At 37.1% G+C, this 27,974-nt stretch overlaps 6 protein-coding genes across 8 annotated transcripts; 1 reads left to right on the top strand and 5 right to left on the bottom strand.

The window, feature by feature from the left end:
• Positions 1-411: 411 nt before the first annotated feature.
• Positions 412-10,759, bottom strand: nf2b (NF2, moesin-ezrin-radixin like (MERLIN) tumor suppressor b). The gene is made up of 17 exons (XM_081390823.1): positions 10,460-10,759; positions 9,102-9,208; positions 8,878-9,003; positions 8,648-8,770; positions 8,412-8,495; positions 8,257-8,325; positions 8,084-8,166; positions 7,927-8,002; positions 6,087-6,224; positions 5,934-6,008; positions 5,749-5,862; positions 4,950-5,072; positions 4,514-4,731; positions 3,830-3,932; positions 3,600-3,739; positions 3,365-3,515; positions 412-2,952 (listed from the first exon to the last, which is right to left on the bottom strand). Exons 2-17 carry the CDS (start codon positions 9,189-9,191, stop codon positions 2,905-2,907), a joined length of 1,761 nt encoding a protein of 586 aa, XP_081246949.1. The 5' UTR covers positions 9,192-9,208; positions 10,460-10,759; the 3' UTR covers positions 412-2,904.
• Positions 10,054-27,032, top strand: mettl27 (methyltransferase like 27). 3 transcript variants are annotated; one of them, XM_081390841.1, is made up of 7 exons: positions 10,081-10,134; positions 11,188-11,309; positions 11,386-11,514; positions 11,623-11,758; positions 12,167-12,259; positions 14,275-14,437; positions 26,351-27,032. In XM_081390841.1, exons 1-7 carry the CDS (start codon positions 10,119-10,121, stop codon positions 26,382-26,384), a joined length of 693 nt encoding a protein of 230 aa, XP_081246967.1. In that variant the 5' UTR covers positions 10,081-10,118; the 3' UTR covers positions 26,385-27,032. The 3 variants fall into 3 exon arrangements, with proteins under 3 accessions (XP_081246966.1, XP_081246967.1, XP_081246968.1); XM_081390842.1 differs by lacking the exon at positions 26,351-27,032 and adding an exon at positions 16,654-17,685 and having other exon boundaries at positions 10,088-10,134; XM_081390840.1 differs by lacking the exon at positions 26,351-27,032 and having other exon boundaries at positions 10,054-10,134; positions 14,275-15,692.
• On the bottom strand, positions 15,958-17,210 carry cldn30 (claudin 30; the record flags this gene model as incomplete). The annotated part of the gene is made up of 1 exon (XM_081390833.1): positions 15,958-17,210. One exon carries the CDS (start codon positions 17,208-17,210, stop codon positions 16,263-16,265), a length of 948 nt encoding a protein of 315 aa, XP_081246959.1. The 3' UTR covers positions 15,958-16,262.
• Positions 19,177-20,028, bottom strand: LOC308705707 (claudin-4-like). The gene has a single exon (XM_081390848.1). It carries the CDS (start codon positions 19,954-19,956, stop codon positions 19,324-19,326), a length of 633 nt encoding a protein of 210 aa, XP_081246974.1. The 5' UTR covers positions 19,957-20,028; the 3' UTR covers positions 19,177-19,323.
• cldn28 (claudin 28) lies at positions 21,892-22,458 on the bottom strand (the record flags this gene model as incomplete). The annotated part of the gene is made up of 1 exon (XM_081390466.1): positions 21,892-22,458. The coding sequence occupies one exon, from the start codon at positions 22,456-22,458 to the stop codon at positions 21,892-21,894; it is 567 nt and encodes a 188-aa protein (XP_081246592.1).
• LOC308705708 (claudin-like protein ZF-A89) lies at positions 24,520-25,360 on the bottom strand. The gene has a single exon (XM_081390849.1). It carries the CDS (start codon positions 25,334-25,336, stop codon positions 24,710-24,712), a length of 627 nt encoding a protein of 208 aa, XP_081246975.1. The 5' UTR covers positions 25,337-25,360; the 3' UTR covers positions 24,520-24,709.
• Positions 27,033-27,974: the final 942 nt, after the last annotated feature.

The raw sequence follows: 27,974 nt of genomic DNA, 5'->3' as shown, positions 1-27,974 counted from the left end.
ATCATCTCCGTGTAAACTACAAAAATGTGAATTTGTGCAAAGTGACGTCACGCGCTTGCGTATTACGTATTCAGTCTATATATAGGCGCGTAGTTTTTCTTTACGAAGTGATATCGCCAACTACTGGCCTGGTAAGCATAATACAGTGTTTTTAATCGTTTTCGCGGATCCGTGTGAATGGTATTATTTAGACAATGATGTCGGCTGTATGCGAAAAACACAAAGGAAAAACTTTTCAGTTTTTAGTACACTGTTGTCATGTAAACGTACCCTAACTTTCAAAATAAATCTTACTGTTAAATTCAACAAAAAAAAACATGTAAAAATGTGTACTGTCGTAAGACGTGATCAATGTATGTGATGTATTTTATAGATAAACATAATATGAGATATACACTTAAAACAAGGATTCAGAAAAAGACGAAGAATTTTTATTCTGTCACACCCGGTTGTGGAGTTCTTAGCGAAAACATCAAATTGCTTATTATTTCACCACCTTGTGGACGATTTTTACAAAAATTGGTACACATACTCATTTTCACAAGATGTGTGAATATATTAACTTTCATAACAGTAGGTCATTTTGATTTGACGTTATTAGACCCTGAAATTTGATTGGCTGCAAGCCAAGATTTGATGTAGCCAAGTCATATTAGAGGATATGTTAGGATGTTTATAAAAGAAGATGCATACCCATTTTCAACATCACAGATGATACAGTTATGACCTTATAAGGATTTTCAGTTGTAGCGCCCCCTATAGATGCAACTTTGATGCGATTTGGCATCTGTGTATCATAAGTTTGGACATTACTTAAATCACCAAACAAACTAATTTGCTTAAATCATAACAACGCTTCAACATATCCAAATTCTTTTGATAACTTTTTGCCACCACTGCCCCTAGATGCTGTGTGCAAAACTTGGTGAAGATCAGACCAACGGCCTAGGAGGAGATCGAAAATATAGGTTTACAGTAAATTCAAAACGGCCCATAGGATTCCAGGGTTCAGAACCAGAGCAAATTGCCAAATTATAGCGCCACCTAGTGCCACTCAGAAGTGTCTTTATTTGCGGCTGAGTGGCAGCGCACAATTTGGACCATCCTGCCAAGTTTGGAGGTCAGAAAAAAGAAGAAAATCAGTACAAACACAATAGGGTTCCAGCACCCCTTAAAACTCTTAAATGCATCTTTGCAGTTTATTTGTACATCAGTTTACAATTCACTGCACATGAGCTTGCTTTACGTCCAATTCATATGGACAATCTGTGTCTGAATGCATGGCACACATCATTAAAGGCAGCTTGTGCTCTGAAAGGAAGTCAAAGCCATCCATATTGATTGTGACATTGTGAAATTCATGCCAAAAACAAATTCTTTATGTGGTGCAGCTGGATTAAGACAAACAGAAACAAATAAAAATCAAAAAGATAAACCGGGCACTTAGTGGCATTCATTAAAACATGAACAATTGCCTTGTGAAGTCACTCTATCTGAAGGCATCTCAAGCTAGTGTGCACAGTCATGCTGACGTTAACAGGAATGTCTTCCACTATTTAACTACGACTTCGCAAAGCATGTAGTGTACTTACAAAAGATATTGCTCCATAATCCATTTTAATGCATGTATTTTGCTGGTCTCTTATTGATGCAAAAATATCATGCTGATAAATATACAATCAGCTGTAACATGAGGCATTACAACCTAAAAACTCCACTATCATAACAACTCATCCCTTTATACGAGCGCACAGGTTACTTTGTCTCAAACCAACATCTCTGCAACAAATTCACTGTCTTTATACTCAAGAGCATTCAAAACATTCAAAAAATGAGTGCAAAATGTATGTGTCCTATGTAACTGCATACACGGCATTTTGAAACAAAGGACATTTTGACATTCTCAAAACAAATCCTCATAATATTTGAAGGGGAAAAAACAAGATCTGAAATGTTACTCAGATGTAAATGTGCTGAAATGTCAACATGGCTCACAACCATAACACTAAATCCAAGTTTCAGTTGGTTTAGGAACAGAAAACGGTAGATAAACCAATAAATCTGCCTGTGTGTCACTATATCAAAAACTGTCACAGATTCAAAAAACACTCTGCCAAAATGGATGAGCACAGCACATTTCTAAACAGAGAGGCCATCAATCTACCTCTGTTCCTGAAAATGATACGAGTAGTTACAGCTAACACGCTCACCAAGCAAGTTATATGACTGTATAACCCATAACGTGAGAAAGAGTGCATGGGTAGAGAATCATCCAGCCCAATGAGTAGTGCAAGCCTTTTCAAAAGGCACTGGAGTGTACTGGAAAATATCAATCATCCACATATTCAAAAATATAGAAAAAAGAGCACAATCCAAAGTTCAAACATGCAATTACTTAAAAATCTATTGAAATTTACTGATATTGTAGTTAAAACCACTATCTGTGGCATGTGTAAAAGGCACCTAGTGTTAAACTGATGAAGCATCCCATAGGAAAAGAATAGAAGGATAATGTAATAGTAATGCTTTTTAAGTCCTCATATTTCTGATGGCATTGCAACCTTATTACATGCCTCTGTTCATCATTTCATTATTTAATCATTCTGAAGGCACTATCTGTATCTGAAATATCCCTTAATACCTTGCATTTCTGGCACATATTTTTGGCAAGTGAACAAACAAACACAGTTTCATGTGCTTGAAAGAGCCAAACAATGTGTGGTATTAGTAAAACACGACTTGAGGTGTACACAAAGCCAAACTGGCTGACTCAAAAACAAGAACGATATATATTAATTTTAGAAGCACACTATATGAGGTTTGGTGTACATGCATGCTTCAGTGAGAGCTGCAAACTGTTCCTCCAGATCCTCCTGCTCCTGAAACAGAGGCTGGATTGTTCTTTCACACTTCCTCGTAGAAGGCCATCTGAGCCATGTAGGCAGAATTTCTCTGCAACAGACAGACACGGCAGAATAAGAACATTGTTACATTCTTTTGGGGAATGTGAACTATTTCATGAAAAGAACAGGGGAAAACTGAATTTTCAGCAGTCCAATCATATGATCCTTCAGAAATCATTATAATATGCTGATTTGGCACTCAAGTAACATTTCTTACTATCATCAATGTTGATAACAGCTGTGATGCTTATAATGTACCTTTCAGGATTGTTTGAGGAATAGAATGAAGTTCAAAAGAAATGTAACATTTTGTAACATTGTTCAAGTCTTTACCGTCACTTTTGTACAGTTCAATTTAATATGCGTTTGTTGAAAAACTTTTGAACGGTTTAGCTAGTTTGTTTGATATTACATGTAATGCCTATTTTCCATGAGTACCAGTATGCGTGAGTGTTTCTTACATTGCTGTGGGGAATATAAGGAGGTTCTGTGTAACTCCTGAGGTTGTAGATTCCAGCTTGTTGCTGCTCTTCCAGCTTAAGGGATTCAATCTCTGATTTGAGCTCCTTCAGCTGGTCTTGAAGATGTTTGCTTTTCTCCATGTACTCTAGCCTGAGACGCACACAAGGAGACAGCAGCTTGAATCCAGCTTCGTTTTTCAATAGTTTTTCAGACATAACATGATAAAGTGTATACCGTTCTCTCTCAATCTCCATCGAAAGTCTTTTCATATCAGAGTCTTTGAAGTCCATTCGGATGGAGCCGCCCATGTCTAGAGCCAAATCTGGATTCTCTGGCCCAGTGGGTGGAGGAGGGCTAGAGTATGCTGCTATTAACTGAGAACATGACACAAATGACATGTTTTAAAAGCATTATGTGGACAGTAAACAGCAGAATACTTTTGATACACGTCGTAGCAACATTACAGGATATGTTGTTTTGGTGATTTCCACGAGTTTCTGCTTTGCCCTCCGTTCTGCGTCTTTAGCTTCATTCAGATCCTGTTTCAGGTGGTCTGCCTCCTTCAGTCTGAACGCCACAAAAACAAGACAAGAATTTAACTTCTTTAATTAAAAGGCTCTCAGTGAAACTTGATTCTGATTGGTCAATCATGGCACAGAGAGGTCAAATATTTTAGTATAATAACTGAGCATTTTTCAATTTCAAATATATTATTTGTGTAAAACTTTTTTTAATGAAGAAAAATTGAGAGCGACTTAAAAACGAAATTTCTTTATTTACTTGAATAATTAATTGAAAACTTCAAACAATGTTAATAAGAGAGAATATTCATTTATTTTGTTAATATGGTTGCACTATATTTTACAGTATGTGCACTTACATGTACTTATATAGTGTGCTTACCTAAGAAAGTACTGAGTAATATAAGGTAACTACATGGGTTCTAGTTATTACCCAGTTATTGTAATAACTATAATGAATACATTGTATGTACATGGCGAACAGGACTGTAAAATAAAGTGCTACCTTTAATATTTATATTAAACTTTTGAACTAAAAAGTGTGTTCATTAACATAATTTTTGCTGTGAAATAAGTATCCAGAATGATGAAATTTCACTGGTACTGGTATCAACTGTAATGGCCTACCTCCTCTCTGATTGCTCAACAAGCTTAACCGCCAGTTGTTCTGCTTCTCTCATCTTCTGCTCCATCAGTCTCTTCTCTTCTTTGGTTTTAAGGGCTGTGACCTCCAGCCTCTGCCTGTCCTGTTCTGCCTCAGCTGCTTTATGGGCCAGTAGTTTGGCCTCCTCCTCTGCGATCTGGGCTTTCTCCGCCAGAAGGTCGGCCGTCTCCTCGGAGCGCAGCTGCAGAGAGGGAGACCAATAAGCTCAGGGAGTCTCAGTCAGAGCATGAATGGAATTCTAATGTGAGTCCAGGACAATGGTTTACACCTTAATAGCTCTGCAATTCATCTTAAATTTACATCTGGACCACATACTTTTATACTGCTGGGGCTCTGAGGACATATATTACAAGCTGGCAGGGAGAAGAGAGTAATTTTCAAGCTTAGCAAAACCCTCACAAGAGCTTCATTGGCCATTCGAGCCTCGTCCTGTAGCTGGAACAGACGACGCTCCATCTCTTCTTTCGCCCGCTCCGCTTCCTCCCTCATCTGCTTCTCCCGAGCAAGAATCTGACGCTCAACCTAAATATACACACACATAATAAGCCAATGGCAGAGATCTGGCACAAGATAATACAAGACGAGGCAAACATTTTAATATAGATTAAAAATGACTGTGTAATTCATGTACACTACAATTCAAACATTTTTTTATTACAATTTAAATGTACTTTATTCCTGTGAAAGCTTAATTTTCAGCATCATTACTCCAGTCTTAAGTGTCACATGATCCTTCTGAAATTATTATAATATGCTGGTTTGGAGCTCAAGAAACATCTCTTATTATTATTATTTGAAAAAGGTTATGGCGTTTAATATTTTTGCAGAAAACATAAAACAATTTCAGGATTCAAGGTAACAAAGTTTTGATCAATTAGATGCACCCTTACTGAACAAAAGTATTTAGGCTACTTTAAAAAACAAAAATCGTACTGACCCCACACTTTTGAACGGTAATGTACTTTATCCTGCCCATACTGAAGCTAAACATGTATTGCATAAGTTAGTTTGTTAAGCCTCTGTTGTTTTAATGTTTATAGCTGTAATGTTCATTATATTTAATGAATCTTTGATTAGCATAATAGAAATTAAATGAATAAAGATTCATAAGAAATGCAATACCACTCAGCTCTACCGTTAATGAAGAAGGTTAATGATAATAAACATTCAACTAATGAATGGAAGTAAAATGACAGACCTTTTTCCTGGCCTTCTCCTCTTTGGCCTGAGCCTTCATCTGTTGCACCTCTATGGAATCCACCTTCCTCCTCCTCATGAACAGGTCATGGTTCCCAATACACAACTGTAATATCTAATATATACATATGACATGAGCGACTATTTTGATAGGCTATTACAGAAACACTCATAAAAGCAACTCACCAGTTTGTTAACTCTAAGCTGAGACGAGTAGAATTTAAAAACTTCCTTTTTCTTGTCCAATGGTTTGATAGTAAACTGAGAAGAGACATAAGGTATGTTTGAATCATTTTGTCCCAATTTTGGATTTTAATTTATGTTTTTGGCTCTCCCAACCTCCTTCTCGCTGTACGAGATGTTTCGGATTCCACTCCATGGGAAGGATTTGTTGGGGCTGAGCTTGCTGTTGGGACAGTAGATGTGAAGACCCTGAGCATCAACTCCAAGAAGCAGCTCTGTGTCCCTCTTATTTTGCTGTGTAAAACCAAAGTAGCAGAGATTTGAAGGAATAGATCACCCAAAAATTAAAATGATCCCATAATTTACTCACCCTCAAGCCATCCTAGGTGTATATGACTTTTCTTCTTTCAGTCGAACACAATCAGAGTTATATTAAATACTGTATCATGGCTCTTCCCAGCTTTGTCATGTCATTGAATAGTGAATGAGTTTTTGAAGCTCCAAAAAGCGCATCCATGGGGTGGACAAAATCTTGTTTCATGATATGATCAATTTTATTTCACGAAAACGATATACATCACGATATAGCTATTTTTGTTATTTTATTTTATTTTATTTTATTTAGGACAACAGGACAAATACAATACAACGAAAATGTGAATTAAACTATTTAAGTTTTTCAGGTACAACACTTAAGGTTTTTCAGGTTAAATACTTAAAATACGTCTTCACTCTATGAATAAAATATAATTTTTTTCTTCAGGAGCAGTAAGTAATTTTTCCTTTTGTTTGATTAACATTAATGGCACAGAGATCAGCAGGTTTATTAGGCTACTGTCAATTTAAGCCTGAATGCACAGATCCAATATACTGATACACATCCACACTTAACTGTTTACTTTCACATGAGACATAATCGACTGTTTACATGAATACTCCACACGATGGGCATTTTGATATGTTTGTGTGTATCCGTGTATCCATATTTGTAAAGAGATCCGTGATCGCATGCTGAGAGATGCGGCTTTCTGTGCGCGCTTCAGCAGTTTGTCCGTCAGTGCGAGCACTGCATTGAGTTCTTCTACACAGCTTATTGAGCTTATTTAACTCTTTTAATCCTAAAGCACCTCCCAAATTTGTGATCGCATTCTGAGAGGCAGCTTTGCAAACTAACAATGTACGAGAGAAGATAGTATTTAAAGCGGCGCTATGCAGTTTTGGCAATTTCTTCGCTGTTTTCTCGCAGGTTTCTCTATAGAGCTCCCCCTACAGCTTCGGAATAGATATTTGACAACACTGTCGTAAAAATTTGTTGCCGACTCTCCCCCCTCCCATGTTCTCCCTCTGATCATGTGCATTTGTTTTCAAAGAAGCCGGCGAAGGCACAGAGCCATGTCCACTGAGGTATGTATGATACACAGAAGGCTAGCATATAAATGTTGAGTGCAGTGCCGTAAAGCAATTAGTTACATCGCGAGACCTGATATCACGCGATACTTCCTGACGCTGAGGCCGGCGGGTGTTGCAAGGGTGTTTTTTCCGCTCACAGGCGCTAGGGGGAAGCAAGACGGCCACCATTCAACCCGAAAAAAAGTCATATAATCATTCCAATGACTCCGAAGCTGTTCAGTTAAGGTAAATTAAGCTAAAAAAACTGCATAGTTCCACTCTGATAGTGTTCGGCTGAAAGAAGAAAGCCATATACACTTAGGAATGGCTTGAGGGTGAGTAAAAATGGGATAATTTTCATTTTTGAGTGAACTATTTCTTTAACTGTACATCATCTAAAATTTAGTGGTAACTAACTACACACAATATCTACGAAAATATACCAAAAGGAAATTGTGATCTCAAAGTCTCAGTTTTGAGAAGTATTCATTTTCAAAATCCCAAATGTAGTGTGCACCGCTGAACATTCAGTTAGTGAGAGGTCAGCTTTCTTCCAAGCAGTGTACAAATGGAGAATATTTTAATAAAGGGAAAAAAAGAGACTTACTGTAATAGAAAAGTAGCTAACTCCATACATCTCTAGATCCTGTGCTATTTTTAGATATTCCATCTCAGCCTCGTCCCTACAAAAACAAAAGAAATGTAGCGGGTCTTTCATGTTGAAGAGAGTTTACATGGACGCAACAGAATATGCACAGTCTTACCTTGTGATGCTTCTGTGTTCAGCATACCAAGCGGTTATCTTCTCTTCCCACATGTCAGGTGTCATCTGATACTGCATCAGCACCTGGAAAATAAAACACATAAATCAAATACACAAGTCATTTTAATGAATGCAAACGTTGGTTAATTCTCAATTAGTACAGCCTGTACTCACTCTTTTAGGCAAGAGTTCATCTTGAGCTAAGAAACCTGGCTTGTGAAAGTTTGGATCGTAATCCCCATACTACAGAAAAAAAGACAAAGGAAATATTTAATAATCACTATATAATTATATGCATTTTTGCATTAAACACTGATATGGAGACCTACCTTGGCTTGCACAGCATATGACGCCAAAAGAACAGAGGCTTCTGGAGAGCAAAAAATCTCCTCATCTAGTATCTGCTTTTTAACCTTTGTAAAGAAACAAAAAGATACTTCATTTTAACTCTAAAAGAACTCTGCTCAAAGAAAACAAGATTAATTATTGCAAAACACCAAACGAGGATTCTGTAGCAGAAAAGGAGAGAAATCATGCTCAATTCACAAGAACAACTCCCACATACTTGTAAGAAGAAGAGGTGCTGAGTAATTTCCTGAACAAGCTCATCCTCAACTTTCTCAGGGAAGAATTTGGCAAGAAAATGAAATGTTATCGGAGAGTCCTTTGGAACTTCTTGATCCAGAACCTAGATGGATTTAAAAATCCAACAAACTCATCAGGGTATTCCTATATTGCTGTAAGAACTACATTATTCTCAGAACTTGTTCACACTGCTCTGCCACCACGTCTCACCCGTTTATCAGGCTTCAGCCAGGCATAAGTGTCTTTCACTGTGTATCGAAGGCCAAAAAACCACGTTTCCCTCAGACCGATGGTCCGGCACACCAGGTCAAACAAATCTTTCCCTTTCCATTTGACCTATAAGATGGAGATAAACATAAAAACGGTGTGGTAACAAAATGGTAATACAGGCCACAGAATTAAAAACACATAGGTATTCATGTTCATATGTTTACCTCACAACTGAACTCCATTTCAGCATCCATAGTGCTGACTTTGACTTTAAAAGTCTTTGGTTGCTTCTTTTTTAGACCCAAAATCGACATTGTGACTTCTTAAGCACCTGCAAACATAAAGATCTACTGTAAAATAGTCAAGTAAAATATATCCCCCTGAGACCCAGTCAAAGACAAGGCCTTTCAGCATGTTTATCAGGCATTTTGGGGAGACACAACAAGTAAATAGAGAAATAAATTATATCAATATGTTCCTATGAAATATGAAAATGTTGCCAAGCTGTTACTCCCATTAATACACTTCTTTTTTTCATTACATGTTGCCCCAAGAACACATTAATATGCAAAATTAGATACAATACATAGATAGCCTACATTGTATAGAACGGGACTACCCATTTATGGCCATGTTTACACACATATTGCACAAAGAAAAACACAACAGTAGGCTATATCAAATCATTCGGTTATTTTTCGTAACATAGCTGAGAATCATCTTTATGAAAAATTTTGGTTAGATTAAAGACTGAAATCAAAAAATTGGAAATAGCTTAAAATATTAATAGGCTATATATATATATATATATATATATATATATATATATATATATATATATATATATATATATATATATATATTCCCGATTTGTTTCTTATGCTACAAAAAAATGTAAAAAATAATTATAAAAATATCATAAGACTTTTTTTTATGGTTCTCAGGAGAATATTTTACATTTTGCAAATTTTAAAGTTTCATTTATTCATAAAGTACATTTAAGAACAACAGATGTACTGCTGAGAAAATATACAGGGGATAATATCTAAAACGAATATCTAATATCTAAAATAATAAATAAATGGAAAACAATTAATTTATATGTTAAAACTATATATATATATATATATATATATATATATATATATATATATATATATATATATATATATATATATATAATTAATTAATTAACTTATTGCATGCATTATAATGAGTGCAGCGCTACTTTCACATGGCAGATGCATGAGACCGCAGGTAAGTTAAGTCGCTAACACGCTAATAAATTGTTTGTTCACATACAATACTACGTAGATTAACTACTTCTATTCATTTTCACGGTACATATTATTAGTCTTCACCCTTTTTGAGTCAGATTTTCCACAGTCTGCCATGTTATAGCGAGCTAGCATTAAGAATACGACTTCACAGAGCTTGAGTTGCTTTCTTAAATCCTGACATAAAAAGTACTCTTCTCCGTGTGCAGCTGCGCAATGGCACTTTAAACAGTACAGAAATCATTTGCGAACATTTTTAAAGTTTTCGGAATGAAACCAGCTAAATAACAATCAGTTAACGTTACCTTGAATAGGTTGTGTTGAAACAGGCCCAATCCACGGCTCGGAGTTTCCAGTCTCTCCAATAAACCACAACAATGTAAATAACGTTAGTATTTGGTTCGTTCCCCTAACGTACATGGAAATCACTATAAACGAGTCGGAAAGTGTATAAAACTCTTAAAAATCGTCCATTTTCTTATTGACCCATACGTTGGGCGGTTGTGGAATATAAATCTGGTGTTTTCTTGAGTAGAATGTGTTGGATAGGGAGTTAGCACTTAGCAGCACTTTGTTGTTGATTCTCTTTGCCGCCCTCTATCGGTACATAGAATAACAGTTTAAGGAGTTTGTAGTAGTTACTACAGTGATTTGATTTCTGTCCACTCTCTCAATAAATAAACTGCATTTGAATGAGGAACTGGGTCTTTTTTTTATTTTTTTTTAGTTCATTAAGTTGGTTTATTAAGAAATATAATACTTTTGTACGTATTATGATCAAATATTGTGTCAGAATCTCAGTTTGCGTTTGTAAATTGGTAGGCCAATATGTAGATTACATTTTATAATTACATTACAATTGTGCATTTTAGAAGAAGATTTTATCCAAATGTAAAGATAAAATCCAAATTTTATCCAAACATTTAACCTTTATATAAATGTCACATGCAATGTTTATAGTAGCCTATCAAAAATATTCTCTCCTTAGAAATTGCCCTAAAGAGTAACTGAATCCGTGTAATTTTCCCTAAAGGAATGGCGAACACCAGTCGGACCTTTTCTGATGTGAGGAATGTGATCCTGTCGGCTCATAAAAACACAGGGGCCCAGGATAAGGTTGGCTTCTATGATACCTGGGCTGAGAACTATGAACAGGTAAACTTAAGGCAGGAGTAATTTTCCTAGTACCTTTTTGAAAACAATTTCATCTGTAATAATGTTGCTTTCTCAGGATGTAGCGCTGCTGGATTACCGTGCCCCTTTGTTAGCGGCTGAGTGTGTGAGCTCATTTTTCACAGGTGACAGAGAGAAGGCCACTGTCCTGGATGTGGCCTGTGGAACAGGCCTGGTCTCTGCACATGTAAGCATTGCTTTATTCGAATGCTGGTGGGCACGAGAGAATGTGATAAGCTTGCTAATGCAAAGAGTGATGTCATTTATTTTCTTAATCCCATTTGTTTGAGAAAAGTTAAAGAAAATGGGGTTCCATCACTTTGTTGGAGTAGATGGATCTTTGACGATGCTGGAGTTGGCAAAGAAAACTGGACTTTATCAGCAACTTAAGCAGTGCCTGCTTGGTCACGATGAAATTTCAGTAGAAGCTGGTAATGAACCATACTACGCTGTGAACTTTAATGTTTTGGGATTTAAATATAACTGATTAATTTGTATTTCCTCATTGGTAGTGTCTGTTTTAATGTCATTTTTCAGTTTCAGACTTTTGTAAAAAAAAAAAAAAAAAATCATTACACATTAATGCATATTAATGTAATGTTCTATACTGTAATGTTATTAAAACCAGAACTTTAATTGTTAATATTAATCTGCTCAATATACTACTGGTTTAATCTATAGGACACTCTGCACATAAAGAATCCACATTTTGATTCCCCAAGTTTTAGCTGTTATAACTAATCATCTGAATAATAAAACATGCTATTGTTATATAAACATTGATATTTAAATTGATTATCACTGTTGCATTTTTGACTTGATTCTCTCCTTTGTCTCAGAAACATATGATATTGTTCTAATTGTTGGAGCTCTAAGCGTTGGGCAGGTGCCTTTGACAGTCATCAGAGAGCTCTGGGATGCTACAAAACCAGGTAACTTGTGCATTTCACATTAATAACACGAAATACATGCATGTAGTTAAATGCATGTTTTGTGTTGTTGTTATTAAAGGGATCGTTCATTTTTGGGTAAAATGCAGTTCAGTTTAGAGCAAATGCACACGTGAGCTGATGCTGTGTTTGTTTACAACAGAGAGGGAAGACACGTAAGTTGTATTGTTCATCAAAATGATACATACAGTACTTGTGCTTTTCCTGAATGCCGAAACCTATATGAAAAATTAGGGTAGGCAATTTTCGTCTAGGCTAGCAATAGCAAGCTACCTTTGAAATCATAAGATCCCACCCTCACTTCAGAGCATCTCCAAAACCACACCTCCTCCAAAACACATGAACTTGTACAGCAGGGAGCAAATAAAAACGTCACAAGAGACGGCGTTAAATTACCTCATGTCTCAAAGCATTATAATAATAATGGCAGTTAGGACATCGGAACGAGGGCAATGATTGGACAAACATTTTATGGTCCTACACCTTCCACAGACTATATATATTATATATATATATATATATATATATATATATATATATATATATATATATATATATATATATATATATATATATATAAAACTGAAAGCTACAATATGTATTTTTTTTGCCGCAAGGGGTCGCTAACCTCTTACAATAACAAAGGCGTAGGGTCATGACGCATAAGCGGAATTATGGAACTTATCGTCATGCTGACGGATCTAATAATGTTTATGGATGAGTGACTGCATTGATGTTTTTAACATGACTGTTGTATGAAGCAGGTCGCAATTGCTAATGAGAGACAGATATTAGCGTCACACGGATATAAAGGAAAAAGGACATTTAATTCTACCGAACTACCCGCAAGTGCTGAATTAATACTCACACAGGTCAGTTTATTTGACGAATTAAACTTGTGAGTTTAAAAATTGATAATTTTGACCCACACAATGTATTGTTGGCTATTGCCACAAATATACCTGTCTGACTTGTGACTGGTTTTGTGATCTAGAGTCACATATAACATTGATTAGTTTTATGTACATTTGCTCACCTGACTACTAAAGTACATGCAAGAGCGGCGTCTCTGTCACGTCGAAGTTAGTCGCGGACGTGGAGCTCTCGGCATCTCGAAAACGCCACGCTGATACCGATCCTTGTTTTAGTTCTCCTTTTGTCCCAAAGTCTGCTTGCCATCCTCCATAATGTTTGAACGAAACAACAACAACGTGATCGTGCCATGGTTACTATGGCAGTAGCGCGGAAACCAGGGATAACACGGATATTACGTCATTGACAGGCGACAATGACCAGGGACGAGCCATTATTTAAAAACTGAAATTTCTCTGAAATCAAAAATCTTTGGGAACTTTTGGGATATTGTAAGTACACAACTGAAGGAAATATATCACACTGAGCAAGTGATTTTTGGATATTTTATTACAAAAATCTTACATATTGTACCTTTAATGATTGCTATCAGGATGTGAAGAGACTTTCAACCAGCACAACAATAATGTTTCTGGAACAAATCACCTACCGTGCCTTTAAGATTACATTCGCTTGTGGGACAAGAAGCTCACGCTCCTGGACCGTTTGCCCTCAGGACCATTTGCAGAGGCTGTGGTTTACATGTAAAAATGTTGTAGATAATGTTCAGTTTCTTGCATACACTGATCGTTTCACTTCTTAAGTTCTCAATTTAGTTTTTTTTTTACTCTTAAAGTGACGGCATCCATTTACTTCTGTAATATGAATCACAGAGGACCATGGTTTCAGCTAAAAATCTTCTTTACTATTCTACTGAAGAAAAAAGTCATCTACATCTTGCATGGCTTGAGGGCGAGTAAATTAACAGCAAATTTTGGTTTTTGGTGAACTATCCCTTTAAGGAACTTCAATTAAGTGTTTTAAGTTGGTCTAATTCAATATAATGGTTTAATTGATGTGATGTCATTGTTGTAGATTTTGTATAGAAAGTGATTCTTCCTAAACTCCATCATTCTGTGTAACAGGTGGCTATGTGTGCATGACTACTAGAGGGAACGCTGATAACCGGGAGTACAAGGCTGAGCTGGAGAAAATGATCAAAGCACTTGAGGAAGAGCAGAAATGGAGCCGTGTGACTGTTGTTGAGGTGGAGGAATGGGAGAGAGCTGTTTCAGAACAGGACAGCGGGTACATTCCAGGTGCCATTTATCTGTATCAGAAAAGTTTTTAGGATCACACAAGAGCAATCCAGTGCTAGACCAAATCTGCACAGTAATCCACACACAGCTGTTCTACAGAATTCTTATTCCACCAGCAGGTGGTAGCATTTTTTCATAAATCATAGTATCACTTGTTTGAAAAGTACTTTTGTTCCCCAGAGAAGCACCTAGAACAAAGACAAATGCCAAAACGTGATCTATCTGTGTTTTGGCACTAAATTATTTCACCTTGAACTTGTACACAGTGCAGTCACTTTAAGGTTTTTGTTCAAGTAAAGTCCATGAACCTAAAGGATTTCGTAAGAAAATGTCTGAGGTGTTTCATTACAAATCTAGCATTCCCCAGTTACATCTAACCTTTCAGTTTGCCACTCCTCGATACTCCGACCGCTAGACTTTTGAAGCTGCCATTTCCGTTGGTGCCGTGTGACACAAATAAAACACACAAACAATGTTCGGTTTAGATTTTTGAGTGCATAATATAAATAAGAATATTTTAAGGACACATTCCAGTTTAAAATGTTGTTGTTGAAATCCAATGTCATGATTTTTGGGTGTTATGATGTTGAAATTGCATTATTCTATATGTGCATATATCAATACTTAACAGAGACCATTAAAATACATTTGATTTGATGTCATTTAGACAATATTTCAAGCACAGACAGAAATAAATGTACATGTGTAAGCAAATTAACAGATTACGAAATTTCACTGTTTATTTATTAGCTTGCATTCTAGAAAAGTTTAGAACTGTCTTAAATCACTGTGTTTTGACTAAACAAATATTACAAGAGCATACTTGAAGGCATTCAGGAAGTGTTGACTTTATATTTCTTAACTTGTAACAGCTAATTCAACTTAGGTTTTAAGCAAAACAGAAGAACATTGAGATTTTTGGTTGTTGTTTTTATATGGTAAGCGTCTCTATAGCACACTCCACCGTCTTTTAAACACTCTGTGTCCTGTCTTTTTAAACACTCTATGTCCTGACAACATGCAAAGCTTTTCAAAACAGATACTTTCTGTTGAACCGGTTTGGCCTAGATCTGCCGTTTCATTCAGGGCTTGAGCTGACACAAGAATAGCTAACAATGAAGAGAGTGTTCTTTTCCCTCTCTTGTAACATATGAACCAAACCATTGTCCATCTCTGTAAGATCACCTGTGTGGCCAAGGTCATAGCAGGGATTTTATATGACTGTTTCAACCCAAAATATGTTCATTTTAGATTCTTAGCAGGTTAAAAAAAAACACACTGAATGAAACTGACGAATTTCCATATGTTCGTTGAAGCTGCGTCAGTGTTTTTTTTTTTTTTTTTTTTTTTTTTACATTACAAATGAGAACAAACTGCTAACTACTGACAGCCATTTTATTCATGACATTATGTATTTAAATAACATGACTGGAAAACATTTTACCACATACAATCATGAATGTACATTATTTAGTGCAAATATATACACATTAAAGACTAAATGTATCAAAGCTATTAAAATGAACTATAAAACAACAATAATAATCTTGACTGCTGAGGTCTGAGTGTAATCACAGGGCAAATCTTCATCTCAATCAGCTGCACTTACTAAAGTGCCTCCAATTCTCTAAAAAAATAAGCAACTGCGGTCATTATCAATTTTACATAACAATATTCAGACACTACATTCATAATTTTATTTCTTCATTTGACCAGTAATTCCTAATTCACAGTGCTATAGCAGGTATATGACTGTCCAAGTGCATGTAAGTCCCTCAGTCAACGCAGATCTTGCATTTTCAGTGTCTCCTTAATCAAATGTATGACTTTGGAGCATTTTCAGATGCCTCAATTTGCCTAAGTTCAGAGTGGCCCAGCATTTGATCCATACCATCATCAATCAGCTGGGACTTTGTCCACGCGCCGCTGCCCTGCTCAGTCTCTGGCATTGATTCGGCTCTAGCAAGCTGGGACTTTGTAGTTGATGGCCAGCTCTGGTGGGAGTCTGCGGAGAGTGGTCTGCCCTGATTCAGTGGCGCTTTCTGACTCCATTGGGACCTCACAGATGGAGTGGCACTCTGCCGCGACCTCACGGAGATGGGCCGCATCCTGTGCGAGCCCGCCCTGCTGGACCCTGCCTGCGAAGAGCGCACGATCAGGTACTTCACTGAAGGACCTCTGTCATCCTCTGTTTTGTCTTTGCAGATACTGGTGCACAACATTCCTCCACTCAACATGAGGACAACAGATGCACCCCAACCAACATAAATGGCGGCGCCAATCTCCCTGCGCTGGGAACTGGTCAACAGCGGGTCGTAAAACGCTTGAACCACGATGCCAGCCGACCAGGAGACAGGGATGATGCAGAGAATTCCAGCGACGATCAACGTCACGCCGGCCGCTGTGGCAACTCTGGCTTTGGATCTTTTGGAACGGTTCATGAAGATGGTGCACTTTCCTCCGATGAAGGCCAAAACAAGGCCCACCGCTCCTAAAATGACAGACATCACCGTGATTGCCCGAGCGGCCTGCAGATCTGAGCTTAGTGCGAGCGTGGACTCGTACGGTTTGCACTGCATTTGGCCAGTGCTTTGTATAACGCAGCTCATCCAAATCCCCTCCCACATGATCTCTGAGGTGACAATGGTGGTTCCAATGAAGGCTGTCACACGCCACATTGGCATGATGCAGGACAGGAGGGCTCCCGTCCATCCCAGTAAGGCCAAGGCACTCGCCAACATTTGCATGCCAAGGGAAGGCATCTCGCTGGAGTTAAATTAAACACGTCCACAGCTATACTGAGGCTTCTTTGTTCCTCTCACCGGTCAAAGCCTTTTGAAGGCCTTGTTTCCTTCTTCACTCATTCCTGGCTGCAGCTCAGCTTTCGATCTGGTGACAGTGATGAGGTGTTTGTATGCTAAAAAGAAAGAGAATAACTGAGGAGGCGTGTGCAGTTCAATAGACCATGCCTCCATTAGCCCGCTTGCTACCAGACTAACCAGATTCCTTGGACAATGGGCGGGTCATGTAAAAAGAGGTAGATGGGCAACTGTTTAGATGGAAATTTGCGTTGGACTCCTGAAAAGTGTTCGTGCGTCACTTGTGTACAGGGATCCAGATGCAGTTTCGATCACACGATTTTGTGTTTCTGACCACCGAGGCAGCCCTTATATCCCATAAAATGTTCATAATTGATGCCATAATTATTCCTTTATATTAAAAAGACCATGTCAAACCAAAAGTTCAGCCAAAACTGAAAATTGTCCTTTTGAACTTGAATGACTTTCTTTCTTCCATGGTACATAATAGAAGAAGATATTTTTAAGAATGTTGTGACTATTCACTTGCATTGTATGGACAAAAAAACACTGATACATTTCTCAAAATATGTTCCTCAGAAGAAAGTCAGTCACAAACAACACGAGTAATGATGACAGAATTTTGAGCTATAACCTTTAAGAATGATTTCACTACTTTATTACCATTTATGTATTTATATTGCACATAAAATGTAAAGCAAGTGTGGTTACTAATTTAAAGGACTAACAAGTAAGTTTATAAATTGTAAAAGATAAATAACGTTATATATGAATTATTTGAATGCCAAACAGGATTGTTGCCATATTCACAATCTTGCTGCACACCTGTTTGCTTAGTGTCAAAATACTTGACATGATGAGTCACATGTTTTTTTGGAAACAATTTTAGAGGTCTTAAAACAACAACAAAGAGAATGCTAAGGTCACTCATTACATTTAGATTTTGCTGTCATTAAACATAGTTTTGAGTCATTTCTTGTACCTTGGTGGCATATTGTGGAAAATACCTACCGGAAAAAAAGTGAGGTCGGTCTCTTCCAGTTTTGAGTCATTTCTTGTACCTTGGTGGCATATTGTGGAAAATACCTACCGGAAAAAAAAAGTGAGGTCGGTCTCTTCCTGTTGTAAAAAATATCAGAAACTCAAGCATACATTTATAAACAGAACATGTTTATGTTGGCAAAAACCTTTACTATTTACATTTATTGATAATTTTTGAATATTTATAAAGTGATATTTTATATCACTATCTTGATATTTTATAACACTTAATAACTTTATATTAAAAAGTTAATATTTTGTTTAGGGAAATACACACTTAGTCACAATGTTTGCATTCAGTAATATTTTTATTAAGTTCACATTGCTACATGTCATATGGATAATGGTTACCAACTATAATATGAGGTAAAACTATGAAAATAACTTCTGGATAATGACGTAGTTTTATGAATGCATATAAGAACAGATTAGCTACAAAGCATGCTTGATATGTACATTTTAATATAGAATAATGAAATGAAAAAATATATTGAGTATATTATTACACTACTGTTCAAAAGTTATGGATCAGTACATTTTTTTTATTAAGATGCATTAAATTGATCAAAAGTGACTGTAAAGACTTTTACATTGTTGCAAAAAAAAAATACATTTAAAATAAATGCTGTTCTTTTCATCACAGAATGCTGAACAAAAGTATCATGGTTTCCACAAAAATATTGAACACATCTTCGGTTTTCAATTGATAAAATAGACTTATAATAGAAAACGGTTATTTTAAAATGTAATGATATTTCACAATATTACTGTTTTACTGCATTTTTAAATAAATTCAGCCTTGTTGCACATAACCCTAATGAAAGTTTCAGCAGCCTTTGCACATGCATTTCTTGAATTAATATACAGTGAAAAAATATGAACACGTATAAATGCATTTATATTTTGTGGCAATGGACATTCCAATACTGCATTAAGCTGCGTTCATTTGAAGAAATTACATTTGAAATTCATATGTAAATCAGTTCCTCTTCTTGTTTATTTGATCTCACACTTTTTATACATAAGCTTTGCTGCTGTCCACAGACCTTGCTTGAGAATACTTCACATTACTGGGAACATCCTCACTCGGTGGGCAAGAGCTGCAGAGGAGACCTCCACCCAGGAAAAGCAAGCCGGCTGAAGCCCAGCCAATGTAAAGTGATTCCCCGAGCTCCCTTCTCTGGCTGTCAATCAACAAAGGGTTGTAGAAGTCCCTGATTATGGTATTTGCAGTCCAGCAGACGGGAATGAGGACAAGAATTCCAGCGATGATGAAGATAACACCGCTGGCGATGGCGACCTTCGCTTTAGACACCTCATCTTCCACAAAGTTGGTGCACTTTCCACCCACCATGCTCAGGAGGACTCCAAACACCCCAGCGATGATGGCGATGATCACCAAGGCTCTGGCGCCCTGCAGATCTTGAGGAAGTGCCAGCAGAGAATCATAGACCTTACACTGCATCTGTCCTGTGCTCTGAACCACACAGTTCATCCATAAACCTTCCCAAATGTTCTGCGAGGTCACAATGTTGGCTCCAATGAACGCTGTCACCTTCCAGTTGGGCAAGCCACAGATGACGATGCTTCCCAAGAAGCCGATCATAGCCAGGCATATGCCCAAGATTTGACGTCCTGCGGACACCATGTCTCTTCACCTCTTGCGTTGAAGGAATGAATGTAGGAAGAAGTTGCTGTTATTCCTAGCAGCCGTTAGATATATGTCTCTGTATTGTCATATGTAACACTCACTTATGTCTGGGGGACGGCATAAGATCTTTCCAGATATTCTTGTTTCCTTCTGCTGGTCATGGTGTTTGTTTAGAGAAAGCTGTCAAACCAGTTTTGTTCAAATGGACCCACATCAAATGCTGTAATTTTTTTTTTTTTTTTTTGAAAGTCTAGTCAAGCCTGTGTTAGGCCTACATAAAAAGAGAATTGTTTATCAATAAAACATCTCTTTAAGTGTAAATAATAGTAAAGTTTCTCTACAAAAATAAATACTATTACAGATTTAAAAACTCTAGGCATCATTTACTGACTGAAAAAAATGGATATCATACAATTGAAAAAAAGTTTTCTAAAATCAACTCAAAATTTACAAAAAAAAATTTTGTGTGATTTTCTGTGAATACAGTCAACTCTTAACTGGCCATAATCTGCAGATTGGTTCTAACCTTTGAGTAGTCAATCGAGGGGAAACTCTGTTGTTTACTGTATTCCAGCCTTTAGGGTTGTTAATAAGGTTTTATGATGGGATTGCAAGGTTTTCTAGGCCAAATGACATCACTTCCTCAGTTAAAAAAAAGGATAAATACTAAACAATTTTGGTAATATTTCAAATGAAATATTTCATATTGTGTTGGCATTGGCATCCTTTAATCTAAGTCATACAATAAGCAAAGAGTTATGTTATGTTGAGGCACTTGCGATGGATGTGAACAAGACCAATTTTCAAAAGCAGAAATGTGAAACTTTACATGATTAGTATGCATTTTTATTGCATCTCAAATCAAAATGGTTTTAACAATGTAGTTTGCAAAAAGAATGCCGTTTCTGCATCTAAGAGTTTACTTTTAGCTCAGTGAAAGATTACTGTTATCAGCACACAAAGTACTTTGAATGTTTAAAATATGATACATTTGATGAATATGATGTACTAAGACATAGGTGGCATTAAGGCATGCATCTATCTCTGTCTTCGTGTCCTGTGCGTGTTCATGCAAATAACTTATGTAGCTTATGTGAAACCAAGCTTTTGGTATATGTCTTACCACAAAAGATATAATCAGCTCAGTGGTAGAGAACGTCTAGGTTGCCATATTTGGCTGTGTAAATGTTTATTGGATAATACTGTATAGCCTATTACAGCCAGTGAGTTTTACCCACCTTCATGGGATGTTATCTTTTAATTTTTTATAGTTACTTAGCCAAAAATTAAGTATTCTACCCAATAATCTCCTAAATATTATTTTGAATAATTATTATGTTAAACCTGTTTCAAATATATATATTTTTAATAGTTTGTATTCTCTTTGTGGTCTCTGCATCTGAAAAGATCACACATTAAAATATTGTACATAAAAAGAGCTCAAAAATCACATTCATTTTATTTATTTTACAAACTATTTATTATCACTTTTCTGGTCACATTTATATGAATTAAGATCAAATATTATAACACTAGTTGGTTACTTTTGGTATCTTGAAATTATAGAAAACTGAAAATTCTAAACATTGCAGCTTTATAACTATAAACATCTCTGAACAAAAAAAACAGAACACTATAAATATATAGACAAAACAGATTTAAGACTGGCAGTTAAACATATCTTGAATTCTTCTTTCATTTGCATTTTTACATTTGCAAATGAATATATATATATATTCTAAGTCACCAATCAACAAATTCATTTGTACAGACAGTCAGATGTTCTTTAAGGGTGATACCATTTTTTCCCCCAACAAACATATAACAATCCTTATATCTTGGCAGCTCTGAATAGAGCCAGTGAGACTTTTCATCTTCCAGGAAAGAGAGTCATGTCGCTTAAGTAACTTAAGGCTTAATAAGCACATCTGGTCAACATCTGTTGGAGTATGTGCTGATGAGCAGTCCACCACCTACAATCAGCAGAACGCCGGCCACCCCTCCGACATAGATGGAAGCTCCCAGCTCTCCTTTTCTCCCGGCTATAGCTTGAGGATTATAGAAGTCCACAATAATGACATACGCCGACCAGCTGACAGCAACAAGGCAGGTTACACCTGCAACTATATAGACAGCACCAGCTGCTATTCCAATGTTGGTCTTTTTAAGCCGCTCTTCTCTGTAGAAGGTTGTGTAATCGGACCCAACAACCGACAGTCCAATGGCAACCACACTGACAGCGATAGAGGCACAAATCAAAGCTCGAGCTGCCTGGAGATCTTGAGTCAGAGCCAGGACGGAGTCAAACGCTTTGCACTGCATGTGACCGGTGCTCTGCAGGACGCAATCCATCCACAAGCCTCTCCAGAAAACCTGTGCTGTTACGATGTTTGCTCCCACGAAGGCCGTCACTTTCCACATAGGCAATGCACATACTAGGATAGTACCACATAGGCCTAACACAGCCAGACATACAGCCAAGATCTGTCGACTCCTCATCTTTTACGGAACACATGCGATTCATGTGCAATAAAAAGGAGGAAAGCGTCGTAGTTGTGAGAGACTATTGACAAAGTGAATGCTCTTCCTTGTGCCGTAGGTATTGGTATATTTGAACAAAGAGAAAGCAAAGCAAGGGGAGGAAACCTGTATCGAGTTTCCTGCTTGACTTGATTCTTTTACTCAGTCCACATTCATGGAAAAACTACACAGTTAAACTTAACTCAAAAGTTGGCCTTAACTCAAAACTCTGCAAAACTTAGTGTTTTTATCAATCATATTTCAACCAAAAATGAAAATTCTGTATTCATTTTCTCACCCTATAATGTCATTCCAAACCTGAACAGTTAAAGGGATAGTTCACCCAAAAATGAAAATTACCCCATGATTTACTCACCCTCAAGCCATCCTGTAAATGACATTCTTCTTTCAGACGAATACAATCGGAGTTATATTTAAAAATGTCCTGGCTCTTCCAAGCTTTATAATGGCAGTGAATGGCTGTTCCTGTTTCGAAGTCCATCAAAGTGCATCCATCCATGATTAAAGTACTCCACACGGCTCTGGAGGGTTAATAAAGGCCTTCTGAAGTGAAGCGATGCGTTCGTGTAAGAAAAACATCCATACTTAAAACTTTATCGACTAAAATAACTAGCTTCCGGCAGACGGCCGTACGCATTGATTTACGGCGAAAGAGTAACCTTTGACATGCCGCATAATGCACTGACGAACGCGTAAGCACAGAAGATAGAGCAAAACAAAACACCAGTCACGAGTTAGAAGTCTAAAACGAGAATTTTTTAAGTGAAATGTCGGAGTTTGAGTTTGTTGCCCAGCCCTGTTTGTTTATACTGTGAGAGGCGTCAAAGCTTACGCTACTCCTACATCTACGTCATGCATCGTCAAGTGTTAATCTTTTAATATAAGTCGACTTGCGTACGGCCGTCTGCCGGAAGCTAGTTATTGTAGGCCTACTCTTTAAAGTTTTAAATATGGATATTTTTCTTATACGAACGAATTGCTTCACTTCAGACGGTCTTGATTAGCCCTCCAGAGCTGTGTGGAGCACTTTTATCATGGATGGATGCACTTTATGCACTTATGAAATATGAATATGAAATATACAAATATTTCGTAGTTATATTTTAATATAACTACGAAATATTCGTCTGAAAGAAGAATGTCAAACACCTGATGACTTGAGGGTGAGTAAATCATGGGCTAATTTTCATTTTTGGGTAAACTAACCCTTTAACAAGACTATGCTTAAAAAGAAAAAAAAAAGCTACATGAAAGTATACACAACTCATACAATTAACTTGAATGTTTAAGTCATTACAACTTAAATTGACTTACAAATTATTTGAATCTTGTAAAACTTATTAAAAAAAGTTGAAAATTGCTTAACTTTTGATGAGTAAAAGCAGTGTAAAAACAAATGTTGTCATAACTTATTGATCATAATTTTTTTACAGTGGGTTTATGAACAGACCACAATCATTATAGAGCGCTGCAATGATACAATTTTTTGTAGACCAACCCGGAAGCTAGCATCTGGATCACAAAAACCCAGAAGAATTTTTCCACTGACTTTTGGATTATCGCAATTAATAAGCTCTGTGACCGACAAACATTTGATTCTAACAGGTTTTGTTCACCATGATAATCTTCACAAATTAACACAAATTCTATCAATTTTAAAGCCTAAATGCAACTGGCAGAAGTAAAAAGCCAACTGTGTGTTCACACTGAAACTTAGCTTGTGAAAGCCAGTACGTCTTGCCACAAGATGTAGTCAGCGCAAAATGCTGACACCACACTTACCACCTTTCCATAGAAGGGCTGTGACCAACTAATGTTTGTGGTTACCGGTACTCACTTTGATAAAACGTCTGAAGTGTAAAAATGTTTTGAATTGAACAGCCGGCAGAAATAAGCTAAAATGAGCCACTCAAGTTGCATGATTTCAAGATCACATTACACTTCTGAATATTTTCAGTCGTTATTTGGGAACAAAGATTAAATCTTTGCCTTAAAGATTGATTTAGAATAGTTATAACTAAATGAGGCTAGCGACCCTTAGCGAGCTCAATGAGCATGCGCAAAGGCCGCGCTGTACAAATGGAGTCATTTAGACGGTGTAAAAAATTAATTTATTGAGTTAAAAAAAATAACATGCAAGACCAGAAAGTAAAAGTTCATCTCTCTTCCTTGACGAACAGGAGAGTCATTAGTCCAGAAAGTCTGAGTTTCACACGTAGGCCCCTGGAGCAGACCTCGGAGCGGAGTACTTGACGGAATAACCACGATCCTCACTCTTTGGGCACTGGCAACAGAGAAGCCCGCCCCCGATGAACAGCAGACCAGACGCGCCCCATCCGATGAACAGCGACGCTCCCAGCTCCCGCTTCTGGGCCTCAGACAGAATGGGGTTGTAGAAGTCTCGGATGACAGTGTTCGCGCACCAGCAGACCGGGATCAGGCAGAGAACACCACCAACCAGGAAGAACACCCCGGCCGCGATCCCAACTTTGGCCTTTGCGTCCCGGTCTTCAATGCAGTTGGTGCACTTGCCTCCAGCGACGGCCAGAAGAAGTCCCAGGAAGGTCACGAGGATGGAGATGACAACCAGAGCTCGAGCAGCCTGGAGATCTCGCGGTAGCGCCAGCATGGAGTCGTAGACCTTGCACTGCATCTGACCCGTGCTCTGCTGCACGCAGTTCATCCAAAGGCCTTCCCAGAAGGTCTGTGCGGTCACGATGTTGTTTCCAATAAACGCAGTCACCTTCCACATGGGGAGCGCACAGATAATGATTTCTCCCAACCAGCCAATAACCGCTAGGGCAATGGCCAAAATCTGAAGCCCAGCAGATGCCATTATGTTCTCGTGTGTAAAGTATCAGAGTCTATCACACGAATGAACGATACAATTATTTATAGTGGCTTTTAGAGGCGCGGTTTCTTAAAAATGTGATTTGATTCAGCTGGTGAGGATTTCCAGCTCTTTCCTCCTAATTGCTTTCAGACACAAGGCTCATCAGAACTAACAAGAACGGTGAGCATGCGTAACTTGGGTGGGACATCTTTAAAAGCCATTGAAAAATTACTAACTCAGGCCTACAGAAGTCATTTTTCTAACGCACTTCATAATTTAAGTCATAGGCTATATGTAATAGGACTGGTAAGGAAATCAGCGGCCTAGGCCTAAACTTTGCCATGCACGCATATCGGGATTTATAATAAAAAATATAAATATGTGCGCATCTGACTGTGGACCAAATCAGCGCGCAATGTAGGCTATGACAACGTGCATGTAATGCCGCATCGTTAAATCCTTAATTGTAAACCAGCTAGGCCTATATCAGCAGCCTTTTTGTAATAATCGTATTCATTGTGGACGTTGTGTATTTAAAAGTGAGGTATGCAAGCGTTTTGAATGAAATCCATACAAGCGCAGTTCCAGCATATTCTCCTCCTGCGTGTGTCTTCTGTAATGTCTGTCGGAACCAGGATCGTTCAGGAACATTTTAACTGAGGAATAACATCACGATATGCATGTCATCTTTCATTTTATTGTGTAACATTATCTAAGCGTGGCGATCATCAGCTATAGTCTGGAGATTAACGAGCAGCTTTGTTGGTTTGTGAATTTTAATATTAAAGACACTATCAACATTACAGTAATATTTTGACTTGTATTGCCTAAATGACAATATTAGTCCAAAGTACTCTTTTATTAGCCTACTATAATTCAGTTTGCAAATACTGAATTTAACATTTGTTTGTTTGCCACATTTAGTCATATTTGGTGCAATAATTGTTTTTTGATACTTCCACAAAAAGCTATAACTTGCATGTTATATTGCAACAAGTGATTGTGTGTAATCAACAGGTGGGGATCAACATATTCTGTGCCTCAAGGATGAGACGAGGGGGACATGTCAGACCTTTGCCATTGTTCCAGGCCACGCCATCGAGACCAAGTCTTTGCTGGAGGCTGTTCATCTTTGTTTCAAAGCTTTTTTTTTATTGTTTTTGATGTTAAATACACAAAGCAGTGTTTCCACGCCTGGGAGTTTCTCTATAGCATGCCTAAATGAATGGAAAAAAGTAGCCTGGGAAAACCCAGACAAACTTCTGGCAAATTTAGATTATATTACTAATAAGTTACTACTGTGAATGGTCTGGTTTTAATTAGGCTAGGAAAAGAGACCTCCTCTGTAAATTGAGGACAACAGTTGTTTTAGGCCCATGTGATATTTAGTCGCATTTTAAATGTTTGTTGCTGTTCTTAATAAATAAACACATCTTGATAAATGAAATCGTTTAAGATCAAATGAGTTGCTTAATGACTTTTAAAGATGCATTAATATTTAGGATGATCTGTTGACAGAAATGCAATATCATTTACATAACTATGTTTTCAGTGTTGTATAAAGACCTTACTTAATGAACGTTATGTTTTTATTAGCTTAGAAGTATATAGGCTACATTGTATAGCCTAATTGTATACAAAGAATTATTAAAGACATGTATTAATGTTTTTTAAAAAACAATTAAACGAGATTTAAATCAAGTTTACAGTGGCCTCTCTGGTTTATGTATACTACAGAGGCAATAATTATTTTACATTCGTAATAGGCCTATAACAAATATTTGTTACTAATTTTATTAAGGAAATGAGACACGAAATAACCCAGCATGTACCTAAGTAGGACTTAAGCCAGCAAGAGGGTTAATTCCACTGGTTGGGTCAAATGAATGACCCATATGGGTTAAATGGTAAAACCCAGCACTAGGGTCAAACCAACCCAGCGCGTGTTCTGTCCAATAGTGACCCAGCGGTGTGGTAAGTTTGGGTTATTTTTTAACCCTGCAGTTTTTAGAGTGTAGGCTATACATTATACCAAACAAAATGCACGATGCACTATTAACTTTATTACACTATTAATTAAAACTCACAGTGAACAGCATTCAATATAAATACACATGCCTTACCTTTTTGCTTCAGTGCAGTTTTTATTGCAGAAGTGTAACGTTTTGCTGACGGTGCTATTATTTATTTATTTATTTATTTATTTGCTGCTTCCATTCTCCTGATTGCTATTATTTAATTTCTTCGTTAAAATACATCCAGGGAAGATTGAATAGGCCTGTTTCTTTTCATTTTTACTCAGTATCTGACAGTTAATAAAAAAGATGCGCGATAAAGTGATACATTCAAACTGCGGCTGCGCACATTCAATCCACACAATTATTTTTATAATAATACTTTTGCAATAATGTATACATGTATGTGTTCATTAAAAAACTGCCATTGTGTTTTCGGCGTTGTTAAAATAATAATAAAAACACGTTTTTTTCTGAAGTGGGATCCAATCAGAGAAGTCGGCGTAATCTAAGACTAAGAGCAGCGCTCATCGTGAATGGTCACTTATGGCGTGTTTTGCCTTTGGATTTATTATCAAATTAATATTATAATATTTTATAATATTACATTGAGTAGGAAAAGTCAC

Source organism: Scardinius erythrophthalmus (assembly GCF_964197995.2).
Source record: "Scardinius erythrophthalmus genome assembly, chromosome: 17".
NCBI classification, from domain to species: domain Eukaryota; kingdom Metazoa; phylum Chordata; class Actinopteri; order Cypriniformes; family Leuciscidae; genus Scardinius; species Scardinius erythrophthalmus.
The sequence above is the reverse complement of the archived record's forward strand: the minus strand, read 5'-3'. Positions and strand labels throughout refer to the sequence as shown.